This window comes from Thunnus maccoyii, chromosome 17 (genome assembly GCF_910596095.1).
Source record: "Thunnus maccoyii chromosome 17, fThuMac1.1, whole genome shotgun sequence".
Classification (NCBI taxonomy): domain Eukaryota; kingdom Metazoa; phylum Chordata; class Actinopteri; order Scombriformes; family Scombridae; genus Thunnus; species Thunnus maccoyii.
Window position 1 is genome coordinate 12,906,013 of NC_056549.1, and position 24,836 is coordinate 12,930,848.

The 24,836-nt window shown below is 40.8% G+C and overlaps 1 protein-coding gene across 4 annotated transcripts; it reads left to right on the forward strand.

The window, feature by feature from the left end:
• Positions 1-258: 258 nt before the first annotated feature.
• dpf3 (D4, zinc and double PHD fingers, family 3) lies at positions 259-24,036 on the forward strand. Of its 4 annotated transcripts, XM_042389995.1 has the most exons (12): positions 620-737; positions 9,535-9,695; positions 10,964-11,071; positions 13,199-13,332; positions 13,660-13,755; positions 14,082-14,154; positions 14,676-14,717; positions 16,149-16,286; positions 16,438-16,566; positions 19,893-20,005; positions 21,054-21,135; positions 21,304-24,036. In XM_042389995.1, the coding sequence occupies exons 1-12, from the start codon at positions 706-708 to the stop codon at positions 21,369-21,371; spliced, it is 1,176 nt and encodes a 391-aa protein (XP_042245929.1). In that variant the 5' UTR covers positions 620-705; the 3' UTR covers positions 21,372-24,036. The 4 variants fall into 4 exon arrangements, with proteins under 4 accessions (XP_042245932.1, XP_042245933.1, XP_042245929.1 ...); XM_042389996.1 differs by lacking the exon at positions 14,676-14,717 and having other exon boundaries at positions 623-737; XM_042389998.1 differs by lacking the exons at positions 19,893-20,005; positions 21,054-21,135; positions 21,304-24,036 and adding an exon at positions 18,079-19,877 and having other exon boundaries at positions 259-737.
• The last annotated feature ends 800 nt before the right edge of the window (positions 24,037-24,836 follow it).

Here is a 24,836-nt window from a genome sequence, read left to right on the forward strand (position 1 = left end):
CCGGTTGCTGACAATCGTTGTCTGACGTTACAGGTGTTCATTGGTTGTTTTCTTTCTGAATGTATGAGCCACGCATCAGAATAATAAATGTAGGAATTTGTTTTATTTCATTCAAAATACTTTAAAGTACCAGCTCAGAAACGTGTACTCCGAAAACCTAGCTGCATTTAATTTTAGCCCCTTATTAATATTGATAAAATAAAAATAAAGGGCGGTCTTAATCTTTCTATTCAGGAAGGCTTTTTCATCTTAATACTTCTTATTATTATTTTCTTTATGTTGTGTGTTCTATGTTATTAATACTGTAGCAGTTTCAGTTTCACTATAAATCAAAAGTGCGGTACAAATCGAATGTATTATTGTTATTATTATTTATTGTTATTATATGCTGGCGAACCAACTATAAAAAGGAGAAAGCTCGTGATATATGATATTCTTATTTCAAAATGTGTTATTTTCACACACACACACTCACACACACAAAATAAAGCCAAATAAACTATATTTCATAAGGTTACTATTACTACTCTGAGGAATGGGACGTTGATTTTGACAGTTTTCTCAGAAGCCACGCCTAATGTCTCGATGCTGGTGTTGTATTGGTGGGAGCACAGTGATCAGGACCGCATTGGCTGTTGTGTTTTTTCCATAAGGGTCCCAAACTACACCGAGATTTGGAATATTACGTTACAGTCCTGCAGGAAAATGGCGACTGTCATTCATAATCCTCTAAAATCGTAAGTACATTTTCAATATGTAAATAAATTATTGCATAGTTTGCATGTAGTGATTGCGCACATGATGCAAAGGCTGTAGGGTTAAACGTGCGTTTAAATAAGAATCACAAATTGAACTCTTTGCCATGTACTTGGCCAATCTCCGTGTGTTTGTTGTCTGCAGGTACTGTATCCCTCTTGCTGGGTTGTGTAATACAAATTTAAAAACATGCATCCATGCACAATCTGCAGGGAAAAAACAACTCGCGCGCATACAGTATGTCTGCTCTCTCACTCACATGCACTTTCACTTAGGCAGAAAGTTGCCTTTGTCCACATTGTGCTTTATAAACATGGTTGACAGAAGTTTGCATGCAGGGCTCTTTGTCAGTGCCAGACGGTTGTATTTGCATAGATAATTTCATGCACTTCATGTCACAAAGCGCACATTGAAAGGGAGACTCTCTCTCTCTCGCTCTCTCTCGCGCTCACTGCTCGGCTCGTGCTTTTAAATGCATGCAAATATGTTGTTATACACTATCAACGTCATAGAAAACCTGCAATGTAATACAGATTTACAGGTCGTGCAGTTTCCCTGAAGTTTTTAGGTTTAAAACGGATTACTTTTAACTGCGGAAGTCCTGATGTTGAAAGTGGGCGCACGAGCAATTTATGATTTGTAGAAACATCAACCATAGTTGTGTTTTGGGGGAAATATTCGAAAGTGGTCAAAAAATCCAAAAGCTTTTTATTATTATTATTATTATTTTTTAAACCTGAATACAATCTAGTAACCGGAATATTAATGGAGTCACCATGAAGGGAATGAGCCCTGATTTATCCATTTGAGCTATTTAGATATATATTATTTATTTCTACCCTGCATGAACTGTATAAGCTTAGTCTATATTACCGAGTGTAAGTCTGTCTTCCTGCTGGCTGACAGCAGATGTTTACCACTGGTCATGGGGAATGTGTGGAGAGTTACACAGTTATAACATCTATTGTGCAAGAGGACACATAAATGTTTTAACACAGCATGTTTTGACAGGAATTTGCTATTAAAAGCTTTACATAATTTGATCTAATGGTCTGTGAGTCATCTATCTGCTTTCACCCCAGGCAGTTTTATAATACTGTGTCAACTTATCAATTTTTGATACAAGTGTAAAACAAGTATATAGAATTAATAAATATCAATCTTAATGTTGTGTTAATGTTATTTTGTTTCATTGATTCTTGATGCTTTGGCAATATTGTTGCTGTGACATTTGTGCCAATAAAGCAAATTCAAATTTGTAAATTTTACAGAGTGATTAATGTGAAAATAATATTTTTCTGAATTAATATTCAGTGGAAAGAGAAGGAGGTTGAAATGTCCCATTTGGTGAAGTAAAAACTCATGAAGCTCTTACTGTCTGGCACGAATGGCTTTAAGCTGTTGTATTCTAGCAAAACAGATTAGGCTGTAGGGAATGTAGGTATATGTGCGTTTGTTTTTGTGTGTCTTCAGTTGTGCATGCAGAGCAGCAGATTAGGAGCGTCCCAGTATTCTCCTGGGTCCATCTGTTGAGGGAGAGAGAGAGAGAGAGAGAGAGAGAGAGAGAGAGAGAGAGAGAGAGAGAGAGAGGGGTACACGGAAAGAAAGACAGACTGATTCTGGGGCATCCGCAGAGATGGAGGGAGGGAGCCCCATCTGCCCTTCATATATGACTTTCTCAGACAGACCCCTCACCCCCATCCTACCGCTCTTAGCAAAAATATGGAAAACAATGTGTGTGATTGTGTGTAAGTCAGATGCAAGACTCCACCTACCAAAAGAGACCAACTGTCCCAAAATGTATGTGAAATGATTGTGTAAGAACCAATATTAAGGCACATATGAGTTGCTGTGGTTTACGTTTCAGCCCCACTGTCTGTTCGAAACAATAGGGCCGACTTGTCATCTGTCCTCAGGATGTGGCTGGTAAATCATATGCAGTCAATAAGAACGTGGTAATAATCTAGCCAGCTCTCCTGCCAGTGTTTAGCTCTGAGAGATGAATTACAACCATCAGCAGCTGGCAGTAAATATGTCTGGCTTTCTACACTCACCCAGTCTTGTTTAACCGGGCATATTTAGTTTGATTTATTTAAACTCTCTCACTCTTTTTTTTTTTTTTTTTTACAAAGACCTCTTTGTGATTGAAACCTGGGAGGCCGTGTGGGATGGGACCTAATGAGGAGCTGACATGAGAAATATTCAAATGAGCTGTTGGCTTCATGTGCAGAGATGTGTTTATATGCATATTTGTGTCCTCTTACCTTCTTTCTTATCACTGGATTGGATTTTGAATGAACGACAGAGCTCAGGTGGAAAGTCGTCCGGCTGTGTTTGCTTAAGGATTGAAAGGATGTGGGCAAAGATTTGGGGGGGGGGGAAATGTGAAGGAGATGGTGTGGTGGATTGGATGGGGGGGTCGGTTATAGCGTTTGGGGTTGTGTGTTTTTATTGTGTGTGTTTGTTGCATGCGTGGGAGGTTGTGTAGCCACGCGCCCCTCCCCCAATTTGCGTGAGAGGGAGCATGAGTGAGTGATGGAGGTCGGGTGTGTTTGGGGGTTGGTGGGGGGGGGGGGATTGGATTGTCTGTCTGGCTGCATTTACTGCATATATTTATACTACACCCTCAACACAGGGGCGAACCCTGGCCTTTGTCTCTCCGAGCCCAGGGAATGGGAATGTCCGGGAATGGTTTCCAGGCACAGGGAATTAAGTGGCCAGGAACATTTTTTTAATAGAAAGCTCCATGCAGTGATCCCCCCCCACCACCACCACCACCCCTTGCCACCCCACCCTCCCCAGTGCTCTGCACATGGAACTGGCACATGTTTCTCTCCTTATGTTTTTTATGTGTGTGTGTGTGTGTGTAAGGAGATATGTAAGGGGAAAAGGGGGTGGGGGGGGGAAGTAGAGAGGCGAGATATGAATGCATGTTATTCTTCACATATGAAATATATTGCTTTCCTCCAGTGACACCATGCTGAGTTGGAGTGAGTTATCGTTCAGCCCACGTCTCCACCTTCCACCCCTTACCTCATCAGGCCTCAGCCTCTCTACCTCCCCTCCAGAGCAAAACAACTGCAGCATCTGAATCAGGGTTTCCCCTCTGCAACACCCTTTCCTCTTTAGCTGCTTGCACTATACCTCTCCCCTGTCCTGTCCCCCCCCCCCCCCCCCCAGCCCTCTTCCGACTGCACTCTGCACCTTTCTCTTTTCTTCCCTTTGTGTGTCTGTTTGCGCACGGACAAGTGTGCGCGCGAGTGTGCGCTCGTGCGTACACGCATCCGTGTGTGTGTTTGAGAGAAAATGAGTGTGACAGGGTTTGAAAGGGAACACGTGTGCCCGGGGACAAATCGGACCCCTCCTCTTCCCTCCCATTCTCTCTCCCTGGCTACTCCTCCTCCTCCTCCTCTTCGTCTCCCTGCTCTCTGCTTCACCCGCTGCTCAGCCTACAAAGTGCCACAAAGGCGCCAATCAGTGCCCACATGCTGTTGCCCTGCCCCACACTTCCTTTTCTGTTCCAGTCCCTCTCTAGTCTTTGGGGCCTCATTTCAGCCAAAAGTGGACTTCATCCTCTTACCATCCTTTTCCCTATTTGCTATAAACCCCCATCATTCCCTGACACTTTTATTTAGATAATATAAATGATTTCTAGTGGGCAGATCATGCAAGCTTTATGAGAAAGATGTGCGTGAAGCAATAGATGTCAGGCTAAAAGCTGAGTTGTGGAAGAATTAGTTGCCTGAGTGATGTTTGAATTAGTCAGTGAGTACAGTACTCCTGCTTTGTACTACAAAAACTGCTACTACTATTATTAATATGAAACTGAAATAATTTGAGTTTGATCAAAATTAAAAAGCATTTATAAATCCATTTATAATCCAATAACATTGATGTGATGTTTTATCCCAAACAGTTCTTTAGAAAGACATATTCAAGCAGGTTTTACTCCTTTTTTATGTTCACATAATGACAATAATGAAAAGATAAATAACTAGTACTAAGTTCTTTTTTCTAATGCATCTACTGTATATCATAGTTGTAATTGAAGGAACAAATCATAGCATCTCCTTCAAATGTGATAACTGCAGAGACAAAGCAATATTTTAATACTACCATGGCTCTTCAAGCACCTGCAAACATGCCAACGCACAGACACACAGTCACTTCTTAGAAAAAGCAGACCGGCTAATCTAATCAGGGGTCTCATTTTGTGTAGGAGAAATTAAATTAATTAAATTAAATTAAGTTTGTGGTTGTTGAAGTGTAATCAAACTTAAAGCCCTTTTGTACATTACCAGAGGCTGATGATAGTGTTTCAATTTTATGTTCCCTCAACCCCTGAAATCAGCCAGTTAAATTATAATAACAAATCATAAATAAAACATATGCATGTGAATTACAAGTCTTTGTCTGTCTGTCGTCTGCTGAATTGATTTCCGGCCTCTTCGTGGCCTGTAGTGTCTTTGCGGATGTAATCTAGACCCTATGATGTACCCTCGATGTAGAGAGTTCATTGATATAGAGAGTGACAAAGGATGATTATGCCAATCTGAGGCACAACACTTCCTGCAGCTTGGCAAAATGGTAATTTATGTAGCTTTAAACCAATACAGACAAACACATTGATTAAGGCTGATTATTTTCTCAGTTATGCTCATTATAATTTCACAGAGCTCAAGGTGATTTAAATTGCTTGTTTAATCAGAGCAACAGCAGAACTCCCAAAGGTATTCAGTTTATTAACATGTTTCACAAAGAAAAGCATCAAATCCTCACAACCGAGAAGCTTGAAACAAAAAAACACGAATACTTTTCACTTTCTCTCAAACTCTCAACTATCAAAATTGTTCGACTAATCTTTCCAGTTCTAAAATAACCACATTAGTACCACATTAGAAGAAACTAATAAGTGTCATGTATCACTTCACAGCTTGTTGAAACAGCAAGGAATGTGTGTAGACCAGTGTAGACAGATGAACACAAATGTGAAGAGAAGTATATGACGGTGATTTATTATGCAACTGATGACTTCTTTCATTGATTAATTATTCTATTTAGTAGAGAGGAAGAGAAGGTGCTTTGAGTAATACATGACTGACAGAAATATGCGACAGATAAGAGTAAGATTGATGGAGAGGAATGACAGCAGACATCTAAACAGAAAGGCTGATTTATAGAGCTTACACCCCCCACCCCCCACCCCCCTCACCGCTCTCCACAGAGAGGCTTAAGTGTAAGTTTGAATATTCATAAAGTCCATAAGCTCTTCTTTGGGATTCAGCTGGCTCTTTGGGAGTGTGTGTTTGTGTGTGTGTGTGTGGGTGATCCTATTGGCTCACCCCCGAAGTTCAGTGCAAATGAAATTAGCACCTCAGCTGTCCGATGTCTCCCTCTGGCTGTGATAAATCATTCATGGGCACCTGTGAGGTGTGATAGACCTTGATGTCTGAACACGGAAGAAAAGAGGGGATTGAAATACTGACAGGGTCCTGCTCGTTTAAGTTCTCCCCCCTCCCCGTCCATCTCTGTGAGCTTATACCTGAAAACGCTGACCTGTAAACGATTAGCATGAGCTGATGAAATGGTGCTCTGCCCATGGCTGCTTCTGCACTTGGCGTTGACTGATCCACACAAAGCTTCTCTGTGTGCTAGTATGGGAGCAATTGAGACAATCACAGTGGTCGCAGGCGCGCGCGCGCGCACACACACACACACACACACACACACACACACACACACACACACACACACACACACACACACACACACAGCAACTGCAGATTCCATCAGTATCCAGGAAGCTGTTGACCAAGAGGAATGTGCGTTCCCAACATGCAAAACTCCACTTACATAAGCACCATAACTAGGATCAGCCATACAGTCCACTAATGGGTACAAACAGTAGCACAGTACAATCTCTGATGGTTGTATCAGGTTGGGGAAGGGTGGGTTGGGGGGGAGGATGTCTCAGGACAGGCAACTCATAGACAGATGGTCTTGGAGGCATATACACACACACACACTGTCTCTTTACTCTCACTTAACCCAACACATGAATGTACCACACAGACAAATGCACATGAAGGCACACAGGCAAACAAGCAGGCACGAACACCCACTTATGTAAGAGTTTATGAAGCCACCCGGGGACGTTATGCAGATGCTTTGTTGTTGGAAATTGGGCAAAAACAAAAATGGCGACATGGGATGACACAAGGAAGGAGGAAAAGAAGGAAGGACAGACAGACAGATGAGGAGAAAGGGCCTGCAGGTCCACACGCACACACGTTTCAATCCAAGCAACAACTACTGACAGCAGAGATAACGCTTCACCTCTGGGAATGTGAGTTATTTGACAGGAAGTATCTTTTGGCAGATTTAGATGTGACCGGATCACTGCGACTGCTGGTTTGTCGTACTGTAAAAACACACGGACGCCACCAAAAACACCAGCTGCAGGCCTTGTATCTGTGTGTCTCTTGACAAGAACCTCAGCTAGCAACCGCCACGTGTTTAAGCCCCTGACATTATACTGTACACACACCGTGGTACTGGAGATGCATGTTAGCTGTGCTGCTGTTTTCTACTGCTGCCTTACCAAAATAAATCCATGGATACGTACATCAATGGGATTTTGATGACCTCTGGTGTACATATTTGATTTGTGACACTGCTGATCAAATTAAATGCCTCTCCTGATAATACACCATGACCGAGGCAGCTGCACTGTCCTGTATAATACCAGGGTTTTGTCTATTAAATGAAACCACATATCTGTTGTATCTCAACATAATTTAGAATAATCTATCTTCAATAAGATGTACTATTGTTTCTTTAGATTAAGTTAAGATCAATCCAGATGGAGTTGTCATGTAACTCTCTATTTCACCAATGTTGGGAAGATGCTGTTTATATTGTGTTGTGTAGGGCTGCAGCTAGCAGTTATTTTCATTATCAATTAATCTGTTGGTTATTTTCTCAGTTAATCAGTTACTTTGGTCTATAAAATGTACAAAAATGATGAAAAATCTCAATCACTGTTTCCCAAAGCCCAAGGTGACATCCTCACATGTCTTGTTTTGTCCAGACCAGCAGTCCCAAAGATGTTTACTATCACAGAAGACTAAATAAACCAGAAAATATTCATATTTGAGAAGCTGGAATCAGAGAATTTGGACATTTCTCCTTTAAAAAAATAACTCAAAACGACTAATTGATTATAGAAAATAGTTGGCAATTCATTTTCAGTTGATTGACTAAGCCATTGATTGAATTATCTTGTTGTTGAACGCTGCTATACAAATAAACTTGCCTTGCCTTTTCTCCTACATGCAATACCTGGTCCGCTCCCTGTTGCTACTCACTCCAACCTCTCACCCCTCTCCCTCCCCCCCTCCATCCTCTTCCTCCATCCACCCTCCGCTCCCTCCACCTCCAAACACTGCACATCTTTGTGAGATTCAGTGTGACCAGAGTGCTGGTCTTTGTCCAGCTTGGCATTCTTTACATATCTGTGTAGAGAGTCAACAGAGCGCCCATCTCTGCTCGCCCAGTCAGGGAGACAGGATGACTGGCAAGCAGATAGACATGTATGCACGTAAACAGACAGACAGATGAGATTCTGCTGCTTTGAGTATATCCTCAACTGTAAATGATCTGAGTGGCACCTTTTTAAAACTACTAACCTTTCCGTCACTGATTACGATGGCTGAAATTTGGAAGAATTCTGGAAAATTTGATGATAGGAAATCTTACACAGGAGATACTAACGGCAAATTCTCCTTTACGACTGTCTCATTTAACAAAAGTAAATAAATAGTAAACTGTTAAGAGACTATTGGCCATTTCAGTTCAGTGTTTCTGCAGCAGAACCATATTTCCTCTGGCTTCCTCTCTGATTTATGTAATTAAATACAGGATCACCTCTGTCATTTTAGTAAAGAAACATGAAAAACATTATAAAAGTGAGTTCCATTTGGTTTATTCCGTCTGACTCCAATGATCTTAGCTGCAAAAATCTTGCCTCTGGACTGAGACTGTGGAGGTTATTGATAGCACACATCCTGATTTATACCGTCTTGCTAGTCGATTGTGTGCGCGTGTGTGTAGTCCATCTGTTGTGTGGACTTCGATCCGGTACTCTCACTCATCTATCAGTTTGACAGGATGAAGCATTTCATCTATTCTCATGGTTCATCATCGTGTCCTCCTTCACAGCCCCTCGTTATGCTTTGCCTGTATAGATATTCCTTTTCAGCCCAGCTGTTTTCATGTTGTTTTTGATTTTAAACAACAAACTGAGCCAAAATGCTGGAGAGAAGTCTTGGTGTGTTACATTAAGCTAGAATAAACCAGGATAGAACAGGCCCCCTAATACTTGATTTGCAGACCGTACCAAATCATCAGCCGCCCAGCACATGTTATTACCATTAACCATCCAAAAAATGTTAGCATTTAGCTGGTAGGACGTCAAAAGTCACTCACATCGCACAGACAGCCGAAATCGAAGCAGCATGCTGGAAATAGCTTGGATCAATGTCAGAAATAAGACTATAATGTTACTTGTGGGTAACTTGAGTTCCACAAAGGAATATTTTTTTCAATGTACTTCAGATGTTGAATGAATGGGGCAGTTGTAGAGGGAAATGACAATGAGCCTGTTGTATTACATTCAATACATTTCAAGTGATTATCTCCTGTCTTTCTGTCCTTCTTGTTTGTCTATCTGACTGTTTACCTGCCGCCTTTTCTGTCTGTCTGTCGATCTGCGTTCAGGCTCGGTGACCAGTTCTACAGGGAGGCCATCGAGCACTGTCGCAGTTACAATGCCCGTCTCTGTGCCGAGCGCAGTGTGCGTATGCCCTTCCTGGACTCGCAAACTGGCGTGGCACAGAACAACTGCTACATCTGGATGGAAAAGCGACACCGCCAGCCAGGTGAGAAGTAACCTACTGATCCGCTGAACTATGTTGTGTTACTGATACTTTCCAAATAAACAAGTCAGAAGTTCTAAATAGTGTGGATCTGTTTTCGTCCATATTGTAAGTTCCCACTTCTACTGATGTGAGAGTAATAGTTTGACATTTTAGAGAATGCGCTGATTCACTTTTTCGCAGAGAATAAGATGAGAAGATTGATATGAGTGGTATCAATCTTCTCATCTAACTGTCCGCAAGAAAGTGAATAAGCGCATTGCCTAAAATGTCAAACTTTTTCTTTCTAAATGTGGATGGATAGAAAGGATGAACCTATAGATACCGTCCCTAAATAAAAAAAAAGCAAGTCATCTCCTCTTTTGTATATTTCATGAGTTACCACTTGCCGATTTATCCTGAGACAAGCAGTCAGAATGCGCTCTGCACATCTGGGTCGCCTGTACAGCCGAAGGGAACAATCTGCTTTTTACTGAGAGCTGGACACAAATAGACTGCTCTCCATCTTGTATGCAAAGCCCTTCAGGCCACACCCTATACTTTGTGGCAGACCTAACACACATTATATGCATTTATTCTGGGTTTATCCCTCCCCCTCCTTTACTTGATTTGTGTTTCTCTGCTCATGTAGACAGGGAAAAAACACTTATTTTCCTCTAACTATGTTTTCTGCCAAGCTAATGATGGAATATTATTGGACACAAGGGCAGAATACACATGACCAAAATCTAAATGATACAAGAGGCCTATTTTGCTGAAATAGTGGTGAAACAAAATTATTTAAATTGGTTATTGGAGTAAAAGTGAAAATAACCAATTTTTAACATTAGATAACTTTTCTACACTGATGTTTTTTGTGCCTCCCACCACTCATCTATATGCAAAGAAGACATTAAAATTCCCAAAACATAGTCAAACAAATTCCAAGTTATGAGTCACAAACAGTCTGGCTGTAAGAGCAGGATTTCTCTGGATTTATGGACCATTAGCCTGAGCCCTGAAATCAGGATATATTAAGTGTCAGGAAAACAACGCCAGTCCACTGTGTGTATTTTTGTGTGTGTGTGTATGTGTGTGTGTGCATGTGTGGAGGGCTCTCAATGCAAGTTTTGTTGAAATGGTAAGCTTGCCAGTGGTTGTTAAAATTCTTCCTGTGAGCCTGTGTCTCTTCATATATATGCTCGTGTGTGTGTGTGTGTGTGTGTGTGTGTGTGTGTGTGTGTGTGTGTGTGTGTGTGTGTGTGTGTGTGTGTGTGTGTGTGTGAGTGCAGGCCAGGCGGCGGGACAGATGTATACCTACCCTGCTCGTTGCTGGAGAAAAAAGAGGCGACTCCACCCTCCCCTCGATCCCCAGCTCCGCCTGTGTGAGCTTCGATTAGGTAAGACAAACAACAACACACACACACACACACACACACACAGTGACATGCATGCACAGTGAAAGCCATTGCCACCGCAGTATCGACCTACATTTATACAATCGAAGTCACTTAAACTGATGCATCCTGTACATACACGTATATGTTGTGTGTGTGTGTGTGTGTGTGTGTTGCTCTTGTGTAGCTGCACTGAGCTTTGAGTGGCGTTAATGCTCGCTATCTGACCATCTGGCTCTGGTTAGCTCGTCTCTCTCGCCAGGTCTCCAAGTTCATTCTCTCCCCTGAATCAATGCCTCCTCTCACTGTTCTCTGGCAGTAGACACACACACACACACACACACACATACATAAGCACACAAACACCCCCACATATGACTCTCCCTCACCATTGCAGCACGGAAGCACCCTAACAGGGCCTCTATAATCATTTGTCCATGAGGCATTAGAATGTAAGTTAGTCTTATGAGGTGGAAGTGTGTGCTTTTTTTGTCTGCGTGTGTGTGTGTGTGTGTGTATGCATCCATACATGCATATGTGTGTGTCATAGGGGATTTTAGCAAAGGAATGTCCCAGGAACCCGATAAGGGGGAGAAATAAAGGCACGTCTTTGTTTCTGCTTTGCCACACCATTGTTTCCCCCTCGCTGTCTTCCAGACGCAATATAATACTCAATGCTGCTTTAAGTCTCCTCTCTCCCCTTCCCTGTTTCTCTCTCAACCCAACCGGTCAAGGCAGATGGTCGCCCACCTATAGCCTGGTTCTGTTCGAGGTTTCTTCCTGTTAAAGGGGAGTTTTTCTTTGCTGCTGTCGTTAAGTGCTTGCTCATGGGGGAATGCCGGGTCTCTATATATTAAAGAGTACAGTCAAGACCCGCTCATATGAAAAGTACCCTGAGATAACTTAAAATGAACTTAAAAAACTTAAAATTGACTTTAAAAAAATGACTAGGACAGTCACAGGACAGTCATTTTCAGAAAAAAAAGGAGAACTCCCCAGAGCAGCAACCCACCAACCGACCACAGGACATAAAGGGAAAGAAAAGCAGAGATGTACTGTAGTTAACAAGAGCAGGAAAGCAATCGTAGCTGAGGGTGAACGAGTAGAAGTTTTGTTTTTCAGAGATCCAGTTCTGCAGTTTGGCTCAGATATCTATCATAACATGACAGAGGAATGCGAGTGCTCCCCTCTCGGGGCTTTTGGAAATGCTTTATGTTTATTTAATGCTTCCTGAGCAGAGAGGTTTGTCTGCGTGTGTGAAGGTACACAGAAGACTCTGTCACAAGATTACTCTTGAAATAGTTTTAAACCGGAATTCAATTCCTTTTTTTATTTTTCTACACCATCTGTATTTGTCTTCATGTCACAGCTCACATCAACAGCTGTGCTTCAGCAGCCATTTTGCTTCCTTCAGTATAAAGTCCCCTTGTTTAATCTGATCAAGGTCTAAAAAAAAAGTGCACACATACGCATGAGGGTAGATGACACTGAGGGCTTTTTATATACATTTGAATTTGAAGATGCGTTAAAAGCAATGAGCTCTCATGTTCAACTTCTTACCCCACTGTTGGTGTCAGGAGAGTCAAAGGAGAGGTGAGGAAGAACAGAGAAAACACAAATAGAAATAGAAACAAAGAAATAGGAGGAGGAAGAGGAGGGAAGAGAGGACACAGAGAGGTACAGCAGCTCTGCATTCAATAAGAGATTCTTACAGCGTCAGTAGCGCAGCTCATGCCCCGTCTGTCTTATCACATCCCCACTTTCATTCTGTTTTCAGCCTGGCATTAAAGTTCAAAGAGGAGTCGATGCTAAAGCCACCGCCTCAAGTTCAACTCCACGGAAATGAAAAGAGAGAGAATAAGAAAGATAAAGTACATTGGAGGAGGCAAGAAATAAAGAGTGAGATATTGGAGACGCAATTTAGGCCTATAAGCAGTTTTTTTTTTTTTTTGGTTCATTATTTCCTTCCTCCCTCACTGTGCCCCTGGTGCACCATAGTTTTTTTTATTGATGTTGAATCTGGCAGCCTGCCTCGTTAGCCGTTGGCCCTCCGTCCAAACTAAAGTGACACTTTGTGCATCCGAAATGTAACGTCTTTTCTCTTACCCTCTACTGCCCCCACCTCCACAGAAGCAGAGCTGGCCCCCAAGCGTGAGGTGCCCCCGGGGGAGGCCACAGCTTTGGAGGCCCTCCTGAGGGGGGAAAACGTACTGGAGAAAAAAAACAACATCAATAAAGAAGAAGAGACCTTGCTGGAAATACAGGTATTTTTGTTACTTTGCATTTTGTCTCAACCATAATTAAAGTTATGTGTATTGTTCTGTATCGTTGGTAAGAAACCTCACACCCAGTAATTGAAGTTAATGTACGATCTTTCCATCTAAATGATCTCTATAGCAGGATTTCACTGTAATTACTTAATTTGATAAGATCTGGAGCAATAAAAGCAGTCTTGTATGATGCGCTTTGGAATGAAATAAGAGCGTGCAACTGAGCATTAACCCACACCTCCATGTTTTACTCCTCATCCTCTTTTCCTCTTCATCATCTAACTTTCTCTCTTTCTGTATGTGTGCATTTGTGCTCTGCAGAGAGTTCTGGAAGCAGATGAAAACGGGGATGGTTTCCATGATGACGAAGACTTTGAACTGGAAACTCCAAAGAGAAAGAACAGAAACAGAGGCAAAGTGAGTGTCAGACACAAAGACAGGATGTGGGAAGTCACACATACTGTATTTGTGTGTGTGTGTGTGTGGTGCAGAAGAGAATAATAACAGTTTTGTCAATACAAAATCCATTAAATGAAAAAAAATCTACAGCATGTTGCTACCATGAAAGCAAGGAAGATTAATGGATTCTGTCTTCGCTAAATACCATTTACCAATCCCTGTTTTTGAGACATATTTGATTAATTTTACAGCAAAATTACGCACAATATGCTGTTTAATATACTGAATTTGCGTTGAAACATTCAAACACCGGATGATTAAGTATGTGTTGGATTTTGTTTCAGAACAGAGGATCAAGTCGCAGGAGGACAGAACCTGTTAACATCGACGACCAGGACAAACCTTACGTCTGTGACAGTAAGAGAGAAGAAAAGTTGCCTCTTTCTTACATCATGTGCCATCATGTTTTTTGTACCATTAAGTTTGTCTTTTACATGTTTGTTGACCTAAATTCAGAAAAAAATCACAATGTTTCTAAAAGCTTGTGACAAAAGACTTACAGTGTCTTCAACCTAAGCCTGGTTCCAAATTATTATGGAAACTTTTCTCCACATGCCTGCTCAAAAGTCTTTGCTTATACATTTGAAATTTAAAATCTAGCAGACAAGTCATTTTCTCTCATCTTTCAATGATAGCCCTCTCTCCTTCTGTTCCTAAGAGCAGTGCTCTGCAGCATGAAGAAAGACTTTGCTGTCAATCCAGACCTGACTAGCATGCAACTTTCGTACTTGGACAGAATCCAGATGGAATGGATTGCCGTGGGGATGTGGATAGAGATAGGCACGCTGAATGAACCCCAAACAAATGAATCTCATCCTCGTTTTGTGTCTTGTTCTGTCTTTCCTTTATTGTTTGCTTTTGTGTCTTCTCTGTTCCAGATAGATACAAACAAAAGCATAACTCAAAAAAGGCTGAAGAAGGTATCTGAATCTGTCGCCATCTTGTCTTTCTAGGGGCTCCATGAACTGTCTTTATGATTGGGCCTTTTTGCTTATGGGCATCTGGTGTGGGAATTGCTGGCTGAATGCTAATCCTTCAGAGATGTCTAATGCTTTACATGCTTTATACTAGTACAGACAACCTTCCTGAATTCAGTGCAAGCATTGCATGACACTAACGCTATGCCATGTGCCTTAACGCTTGCTCATTGCAAGGCATGCGCCAAGTGATGCTTTAGCGCCAGCTCAGCTAATGCCGCACTGAGGGATGCATGTTTCTTAGGCCACTCTAGCTGTGACGTGATCCACAGATGTAGCCATTGTAGAAGTGTTTACACTGAAAGGAATGTCATGGAAAATTAAAATTTTAGTTTGTTTTTAACCATGGTATTGGATGGGGGTAAAATATGCATATTTCGTTACGCTAAAGTTGAGATACATAATAAGAAACTTCTATGATGGCTACAGCTCTAATGTGCTCACTTTGAAGAGTTTTCTATGATTCCCAAGAATAATACTAGACTAGATTGATAGTCTGTGCTAGTTTCATACTTTTGTAGCACACCAAATGCTTCCAACCCAATCCTGTTGTTATATGTACGAGTTGTGACGTCCACGGTGTGGCAGTACAACAACAGCAGGATAAAAAAGATGCTTGTTGAGCTCCAGCCTTGTGTTAGTGTGCTTGTAATAATCAACAACAGCATTATATGTGTAAAGAGTAATAAAAACTACGTAATGTTGTTAGAAGCAGCTGTAGGAAAATGCTTTTGATACACCCCCATTCTATCAGACTTTTCAGTGGACTTTCTTGTGAAGTAATTATCAATAAGATGATGATCTTTGGTTAAATGCCTGATTTCACATTAGCTGCCTGTCCTAAGGGCCTTATTGCCTTTGAAATTTTCCAGATAAAGCTTTTTTTCCAACACTGTCTTAGCAGCAATAATCTATGCTCTCAACACTGTCTTAAACTGAACAAAGTCTTAAAGTAAATGAGGAGTATGTTACAGTTTTAGCCATTTTTTATACTATTTAAGTAACATTTTATAATCGGATATATTGTTACAGTGTTAGTATTGTCAGTATATATATAGTCTAAAACACAGTAAAACTAACAACTTATAATAAAAGCATACAACAGCTTGGGGTGGATGTATTGGTCAGTTTTCTGCTGTATATGATCTGGTTCACATATAAAATAAGTTTGAGGCAAACCATCAAACATGGAAACTGACATTGAAATGAAGTTACTACAAATTGTCTTTGGCATCCTCCACACATTCTGTTTTATTTCCATTTAGGCAGGGACGACAGTTGATTTTGAGCAGACTCTCAGTCTAGTATATTTGGTGCTCTAGGTTGCACCAGGTTTTGTGTGTTTCTAAAGGACCTGTGATGTTTTATCTGTAGTCTGTGGAAAGCGCTACAAGAACCGACCCGGCCTGAGCTACCACTACACCCACACTCACCTGGCAGAGGAGGAGGGAGAGGAGGAAAAGGAAACAGAGATGACCCCGTCTCCTCCACAGAGCTCTGATCACCATAAACGTAAGACGCTACCTAGAATGTAATTGCGTAGAACAGGAATGTAAGTGGTAGCACATAAAAACCAATGTGTATTTTTTTTTTATGATAACCCAGATGCCGTCAAGCTGTCCCATGTATACTGTTCCTTACTTGTGTCTGTTACTGCCGACAGCTCAGAAGGGTCCAGATGGTGTCATCATCCCCAACGACTACTGTGATTTCTGCCTCGGAGACCAGGGCTCCAACAGGAAAACAGGCCAGGCTGAGGAACTGGTGTCCTGCTCTGACTGTGGACGCTCTGGTGAGTCTCCACAACTTTCCATTCCATTCTTGGTTCGCCTCACCATTAAAGGAATAGTTTAAAAGTTTGCTAAATATGCTTTTTCGCTTTCCTCCCAAGAGTTAGATGAAAAGATTGATACCACTTTCATGTCTGTATGGGAAATATGAAGCTACAAACAGCTCGCCAGGCTCTCTGTCCAAAAGCACCTCCCAAAGCTCACTAATTAGCACGTTATATCTTGTTTGTTTAATCTGTACAAAAACCAAAGTGTAAAAAACTGTAGTGTAGAAAAAAAAAAAGTTGTGTTTTTACAGGGAGATACGTGCCTGACTATTTCTTGGCTGGACACTGTAACACCCTGGAGTCTCCGCTAGGCACAGTAGCTTCATATTTAGTGTGCAGATATGAGGATTGTTTTGACCTTCTCATCCAACTCTTGGCAAGAAAAGGGAATAAGCATATTCCTAAAATATTGAACTTTATTGGTGTCTCATTCTGTATAATTTGAGATGATAGCAGTGATTACATTAGCAGTGAGGACAAGAGAATACCATTTCTTATGAAGAAATAATGAAGACTATCAGAAATTAGTTGTCTGCTAGACTCTTACTTCATACTTTAATTTGTGTCTACTATACATCTCATTTTTGTTTCCCTTTGCTTCCTTTTTATTCACAATCTTGTTCATGTGTATTCCTCGCTTCCTTGCGATGTTTAACTTTTTTCTACGTGGACTGAAATGGTGGCCACAAATCTGACGCAGTTTAAGAGTCTGCATCAAAGATGTGGATTAATAATCATATCATTTCTTTGGGTGATCAGCCAATCAGTCATGATACTATTATTACAAAGTCTAGTTAGGCCTTTACAGTTCACAGTAATGTTCATACAGTTCAGTCAAGTTGGTAAAAAAATCACTAAAATACAAAGGACACCTTCATTTCAATAGTTATTCCAAGTCATCTTTGTTCAAACTGACCTGTGTCTTTTTAGCTGATGATATAGATTTCACCAGACATTTATGGTGCGCAGTGAAGTGAGCTTTTATGTTGCTACCGTGTCTTTTCAGTGGGTTGTCAATGAGCCTTGTCGACCATGAGAATCAAGAGCCAACTGCTGAAACTCTTTGCAATTTTCCATTTAAAAATAACATCGATTTATAGGATCCGCTGCTTGCTTCCATCCTGCATGCTTCTCCATGTCAGCCTCGTCCATCAGTAAGGACTTCTGCCTTTAGACGACATGCCTTCACTCTTGTTCCTCAGTTCTCATGCATTACCTTATGGCACATTTGGCTGCATTTTTGTTTCTTTTTTCCCCCCTTTTTTTTCCCACACTAGCCAACTCCACCTCTTCTGGATATCTCAGCAAAACATTTATGGGATCAGCTCAACCGTCCTATGCAATAAGAGAGCAGGGTGTGCATTTCAGCAAGCGAAATGTTTTCTTGCCACAGTAGAGTTTGTTAGGACAGCTGCAAGAGTGTGTGGCCTTTTCTGTGTTGCTCTGACGCTGATGTTTTCATGGTAGCTGGAAGAGGAGGAGTGAAGAAGGATGGGAGGAAGCTGAGTGCTCTAGAAGAATTGTTCGGCAGCACATCAGACAGCGAGGCCTCCACGTTTCATGGCTTTGAAGACGCAGAGCTGGAAGACATTTTGTTTTCAGACGATGAGGCTGCGGATGACAGCTGAGAAGCAGACTTTCTGACTAGTTGGACATTTTTTGCTATATGAATAATTTTCTGAAAAGATGTTTTTTTATTTTAGTCGAACACTGAAAAAGAAGGCGCAGATCGGACTACAGTGGCTCACCTTGAGGGCACTTCTACCAGAAAAGTCACCGGATTTATTTTAAACTCTTGGAAGAGACGCCGGATATATTTATACGCAAAGCCAGCTTTTTCTTGGAAGTTTCATTTCTGATGGATATACAGTATTGCCATTTTTTTATTATGCTCATGTGGATTTTACAGTTTGATATGTTAAGACATTTTTCAATTTTTGATAGACAAAACAAAAAAAATCTCTTACTTTTGACTTTGCTTGCGTCAGATAATCAACATCATAAACTTGACGGCCATGTTCCTGTTAACTCTGGACTGGAAAGGTTGATAGCACACACTGTGGACCAGAGAAAAAAGGAATAAATGACATGAGGTTTTCCATGGCAAAATGAATATGAGTTGCTGCTAATGTGGCAGGGGGAGGGATGAACGTTGGACTCTTGAGTCACTCCATTGGCTAAGAGGACAGGTAGCCGAGAGGTAAGAGCCAATCGGCATCCCATTGCTCCTGTCAGTAGACGCTGAGTAGATGCGCTCATTCTACTGCCTGCTGCTAATCCGTTAAAGTTGATAGGCCATCTATTCAACTGCCACAGCTAATTTCTCCCTGACTGTAATTCCACAGTTTCATTTGGGAGGCAGGTCGCAGCTTCAACTTGACACGTTTTGTCTTTATTCACCCACCAGAGGCTGATAGAGAATGTGTTCAGTGTTTTCTGGCTGCTTTCCCAGTCCAGATGTAAATCAGTTCTTCCTTGATTATGGCTCATTCATGGCTCATTGATACCCCATTGATACTGTGTGCATGACATGCTGACAGAACTGTGACGCTAATGGGGATGCTTTAAAAGTTGGCAGTAGATGTAAAAATGTGTACTTCACATAATATACCAAATAACATTCAGAAGATGTGTTGCAATGACTGTAGAATTATGGGAGGATGATAAAACACTACTTGGCTGGTTGTTTTCCAGACAAATAATCACTTGTCTTTTGTGGTTAGATTCCTTTTGATGCACATTTCATCCAGCTGTATGGACTGTCAACACTACGGGGTGCAATTACAGAAGTCTGAATCACAGACACATTTAACACTTACTGCTGGCTCTTATAAAGACATAGACAAGCTTTTTTTTTTCATCTTTTTTTCATGATGGCAGACATATTGTTTCTAAATTACTTCAGCTTGACATCCCTTTTGATTCACTGATTTCTGCTGTATCTCAAAAATGTGTTTACAAAAGAACATTTTTTGCATCAGATGAGAATTTCCTATTTACTCCATTAAGAAATTACTTAAAATTAAGAAGGCGATGTTGCAGATTCAGCTGCAGATGATGGAAATCAGCTTTTGATGGATGCTCTAAATATATTTAGATGTGCAGTTACATTTGTGTCTGTGTCTTCTGTCTCCTGCACAATTTCAGAGCTTCTGCCACATGTCTTTAAATGATTACCTAGGAAAATGCTTTAGACTTTGGTTTGCAGACACTTCCGGCGATCCACGCTGTAACCCATTCCTTCTTCACTGTTCTCGTCTCTCCTCACCGTCCCTCCACAGGTCACCCCACATGCCTGCAGTTCACTGAGAACATGATGCAGGCAGTGAGGACATACCAGTGGCAGTGCATCGAGTGCAAGTCTTGCAGCATCTGTGGCACCTCAGAGAATGATGTACGTATATCTATGATCCTCTGTGGCTCCGGAAATGTCAGTGTTCAAATGTAATTTCTAGATTTCCCTTTGATTTTGCTTTGAAGCTCACCAAATTTGACTTGTTTTCCTTTTAATGCCTTGACCTTTCCACATCCAACATTCAGCCTGTCATGAACAATACATCACATTGAACTTAATTTACCATATTGGCCAAGCATATACTTGATAAATCACCCTTCCAGGTTCAGCAATAATAATTACATCAGTAATATGTTTTTGTAAGCATGAAGATTATGCTTTTTTGCTTTTTTGCGATAAAAGCTGCAAATGACCACAAACCATAAATAGCACAATTTAAAACAAATGTAGTCCAAAGTGCTTTACAGGGTAATAAAACATTAAAGACCTGCTCCAGACATGTTTTAAGATCCATGGTTAAAATTACATCTACTGTTTCTCCCTCATTGAAAAATCTTGAATCTATGAATGTGCAAATATTTTTCACCTCAGAAGTTTAACTGATGGACACAAGATGTCTCCTACTTCACTATAAAGTCCATTCTCAGTTTATTTGCACTGGAGGCTTCAAGTTTCCCCATTACATTTGTGTAAGTTGCATACTGGACCATGATTGGCTCCAAACTAGCTATGATGTTACGCCTTAAACTGAGATTTCAGGTGAGCATGGAGAAACTTTCTGCAAATAATAATAATATTGTTAACACTTAATAAAAAGGACTAACTTTGAAATAATAAAATCTCCTCCATAGCAAACACTGTAACAAAGGTGGATAATATTACATTGCTGTCAACATTTGAAAATCTTTTTCTTTTTATTGCGTAGTTTCAACAAAGAAGGAGGGCAGAGGATTTGGCCTCTTTCAAGCACTGTTAGCTGTCTCATGATGCTGTGAAAACAGTACAAAGTGCCAGGCATCTTTTGTAGCTGATGTGTGCTGCTAAATGGCATTCAATATAATATAAGCCTATAAACCTTTATATTTGTCTTTCCCCTGTACATATTTCATATAATATCTAAGATGTTCATTGTGTGCTGCCCATGTAGGACCAGCTGCTGTTCTGTGATGACTGTGACAGAGGATACCACATGTACTGCCTGAAGCCTCCGATGACCCAGCCCCCTGAAGGTACAACAGCTAAGAGCCACTCTCATTGGTTTTATTATACATCAGTGGGTTGATACAATATAAGTCTTACTGTACTGTATATTTGAGAGAGGCTACAGGCGAAAGCTATATATGGAAAAGAGCAGGAAGGAGAAAGATTTCAGCCTCTCTTTCTCTCTCTCTTCACAGGGAGCTGGAGCTGTCATTTGTGTCTGGACCTGTTAAAGGACAAAGCCTCAGCTTATGGAGAAGCATAACGCCCTGAACATTCCTCTCAGCACACACAGTATATATATTTGTACATGTACATATGACTGTTTGACATGCCCACACACATAAAGCTTTCTCTCAGATAGAATCCAGCACACACAGATACAGACACTCTCTCTCCTCTCTCTCTCTCTCTCTCTCTGTCTCTCTCCATCCAACACACACACAAACACACACACTCCAGTGCATTAGCAGGCTCAGGGCAGTTTCCTGTGTGAGGCGAACAGATCCTCTACCTCTCATATAGCCAAGCAACACTCCAGATGCAAATGCCATCAACATGCGATCTCGACCGTAAGTCAGCTAACAGCAGGTCTGCCGCTCAGTCATTTCTCTACCTCACCACTCCGCAAACGGCAAGAAGCCAAAGTAAGATTGATGATGGCCAATACTGTGTAGTACATGTATGTGTATGTGAAGCACACTTTCATTAAAACCGAACATCTGAAATCCCTGGATGGCGGCAGATGTTTTCCCCCTGATTTCAATGGATTTGAGTACGATTTGGAAGACGTTTCTCCCAGAGTATTTGCCAAAGCTGTTTCACTTGCTCCCCTCGCTACTCAAGCTCGACAGTGGGGGAACCTGACTAATGTTTGTTTAAATTTCTCTTTCTAGCTCTACTCCTCTCCTTGTGTTTAGACTTTACAGTGACATTCCTATTTTATATCTGGACAGGCTCAGTGTTATGTTATGCCATCTTTCACAGGTTTTGTCAAGCTTGGTGAAATTTATATCCAGTGCTAAGAGGAAATGGGGCTTTGACTATCATTCCTTTTGGACCGCCGTGACATTTATAATCCGCGTCTGTTTTCTGTATCCTTGCAGTTGCTAGGATACCATGGTGCTCAAATGTGACACTTTATAAACGATATTCCTTTACACAGAATGAAACATGGTATTTATACATTGTTGATTATAGTCCAACGTTACTGTCAAGGAGATCATTGTTACTGTAAATCAGTGGTTCCCAAACTTTTTCTGCCATGCCCTCCCTTTGGAAGCCCGTCCACTCCACAATAATAGATCATTTTAAACAAGAGCTCTGTATAAGCGTCTTATATATGAATACAATGGCTATGTACATGATACAGCTGAAACTAAAACACTGAGGCTAAAGTTGCATATCCAAAGTAGGTACAAGTGCAGTAAGACGGAAGTTTTTGTTTAATTTTTTTTTTGGAAGTAGAGTGCTAAAAAAAGTTAAAGGGGCTCATGTGTTGAGGTTTTCACAGTAGATGTCCTAGTATTATAGGACAGATGTTAATATATATGTTGATATAGTAGCATCTTGGCTCCCATTCAGTGGATGCTCAGGTCCTGAACGGGGATTTTTGTAACCCATTAACCCATATCATGATAAAGTTGGAAGTTTGGAAGTAACAACTGTAAGTAGTAAGCTAGCTTTGCCGAGCATGCTAACATTTGCAGTTTAAATTAGAGTTGATTAAAAACAAGTCCTTACAATTTCACTCTGTTTTGGTTATGGAAAGACAGTTCCTTCAAACTCTTTCAAACTTCAAACTTCAGTGTTGCTTCTCACAAATTCCCAATGGGCAGTCTCACAAAACACAAACTATGATTGGACAGTCGCTGTTTGGGAGAGCGGTCAATAGATTCTTTTTATGGCAGATATTTTGACTTGTCAAAGCAGGAAAAACACAGGTGTAAACAATAACATTAAAAATGGCTCCATTCCATTAATTGTCCCAGTAAGCAGCTACGTCAGTCAGTGAGCACGTGCTATACCAGAGCGCTTGAACTGGCTCATCTAAATGGAGTGCAGCCATCGTTAATGTTACTAATTCCACCTGTGTTTTTCCTGCACTGACAAGTCCAAATGTCTGCCATGCAAAGGGGTCTATTAATACTGTTATCAGTTACGCCTGTGTTAGACATTTTAAAATAATCTGCTGTGAAAAAGGTGTATTCAACTTCTGCACTGTGGTTTCACTCATCACCACATTTTACCCCTCACTGATGTGCGCCTCCTGCAGTAGCTCTGCACCCCTCCAGAGGTTTGGGAACCACTGCTGGTGCAATGCAACATATGTGTTGTCAAACCTTCATTCATGACTATTTTGAACAGGCAGTGTTGTGAATCGTATACTTTACATGTCCCGAGGAAGCAGTATTTATGTGTGAGTCCAGTCTGGAAGTTGGCACAGCTTATGTAAAGAAAAAATGGGAACACTTTTTTTTAAAAGCAGTTATAGCCAGAATGTATTCTAGACATTCTGTTTTTGTATGACGACATGAGTGAGGCTGATATGTTAAATTGGCTTAAATGTAATACTGAAACCTCCAATGCCCCATCAATGTAATGTATTTGTACTAAGCAAAATAAGCTCATAAACTTTAAAAAAAAGTACTTCAGTGTGCAAGCATCGACAGGATATTACATTCTGCATTTGTGTTTTGTTTTGTGAGTTTGTATGTCTTGCTTTTCCACAGACAATCATGACCTACTGTAGCTTAGTTACATAATGTCAATAACATGCAGAGGGTTTTATTGTGCTTTTCCATGGCGGATGAAATGGCCCTCTGTGTCTTGCTTTTGAAAATGTCTCGGATGTCATTCTTATTTGATGCCATCACCTACAGTAATTCCAAATGTGTGTTGTATTTTGTTAAGTAAATGTTATGTTTTGTGTTGAAATAAAGACATTTGCATAAATATTGTTTTCCTTGCACATCATATACAAACTGGAGTTATCTTCAGTCCTCTAGTTTGCCATTGAAATATATTATCAGAAATACAATAAAAAAAACTGTGTTTCTGTTCTCTTTCAATAATCCATTGCCAGGAAACCGTAATGCTGTATATACAAATTGCAGATGGGCACTGAGTGTTCAGATGACTCTGGCCATGATGCCTGTGTCTGATGTGAATCAATGATAAACTAATGGACAGATTAGTGTAATTTTACCACAAAGATATCATTTTTCTGTCTGGCAGCAACCCTTTGTGTGGATGCTCTCTCCAGTAGCTACATTGGGGATAATGAAGGTTACAAGCATGTCTCTCACTGTAAAACTTCAAGTGTAACAGTGTTCAGCTAGTGTGTAATGAGTTATTTTTTTCACCAATTTACAGTAAAAAAATGTTTATTGTCGGTATTGTTTTGATTTTCCATAATCTTCACTTATCAAGCCTGGAAATGGTGCATGTTTGTGCTTTATACTTTCAAAGCTGGTGGTAGGTTAGTTACATCATATCGCCACCAGGTAGCGCTATTGGACTGGAGTAGAGCTGAGGATGACATTCAGTACACTGGATGTTTTCATGTGAATTAATAAATGGTGCTAAATTAGGAGTAAGGTTATTGTTTTCAACAGTGTAGTTAGTAGACTGATTATCTTAACAGTCATGAGAAAAAAATCCCATAAATGTTGTCATTTGTCATATTAATAATCTGAGAGCAGCAGTCTGACCTTTGAACCTGCTCACA

What these genes read in the sequence shown, in the direction of transcription:
- dpf3 (XM_042389998.1), top strand. Translation starts at nt 586, where the DNA reads ATGCTGGTGTTGTATTGGTGGGAGCACAGTGATCAGGACCGCATTGGC. An exon ending in AGACCTTGCTGGAAATACAG is followed by an intron (nt 13,333 to 13,659) that starts GTATTTTTGTTA and finishes TGTGCTCTGCAG; the next exon opens with AGAGTTCTGGAAGCAGATGA. An exon ending in AGAACAGAAACAGAGGCAAA is followed by an intron (nt 13,756 to 14,081) that starts GTGAGTGTCAGA and finishes ATTTTGTTTCAG; the next exon opens with AACAGAGGATCAAGTCGCAG.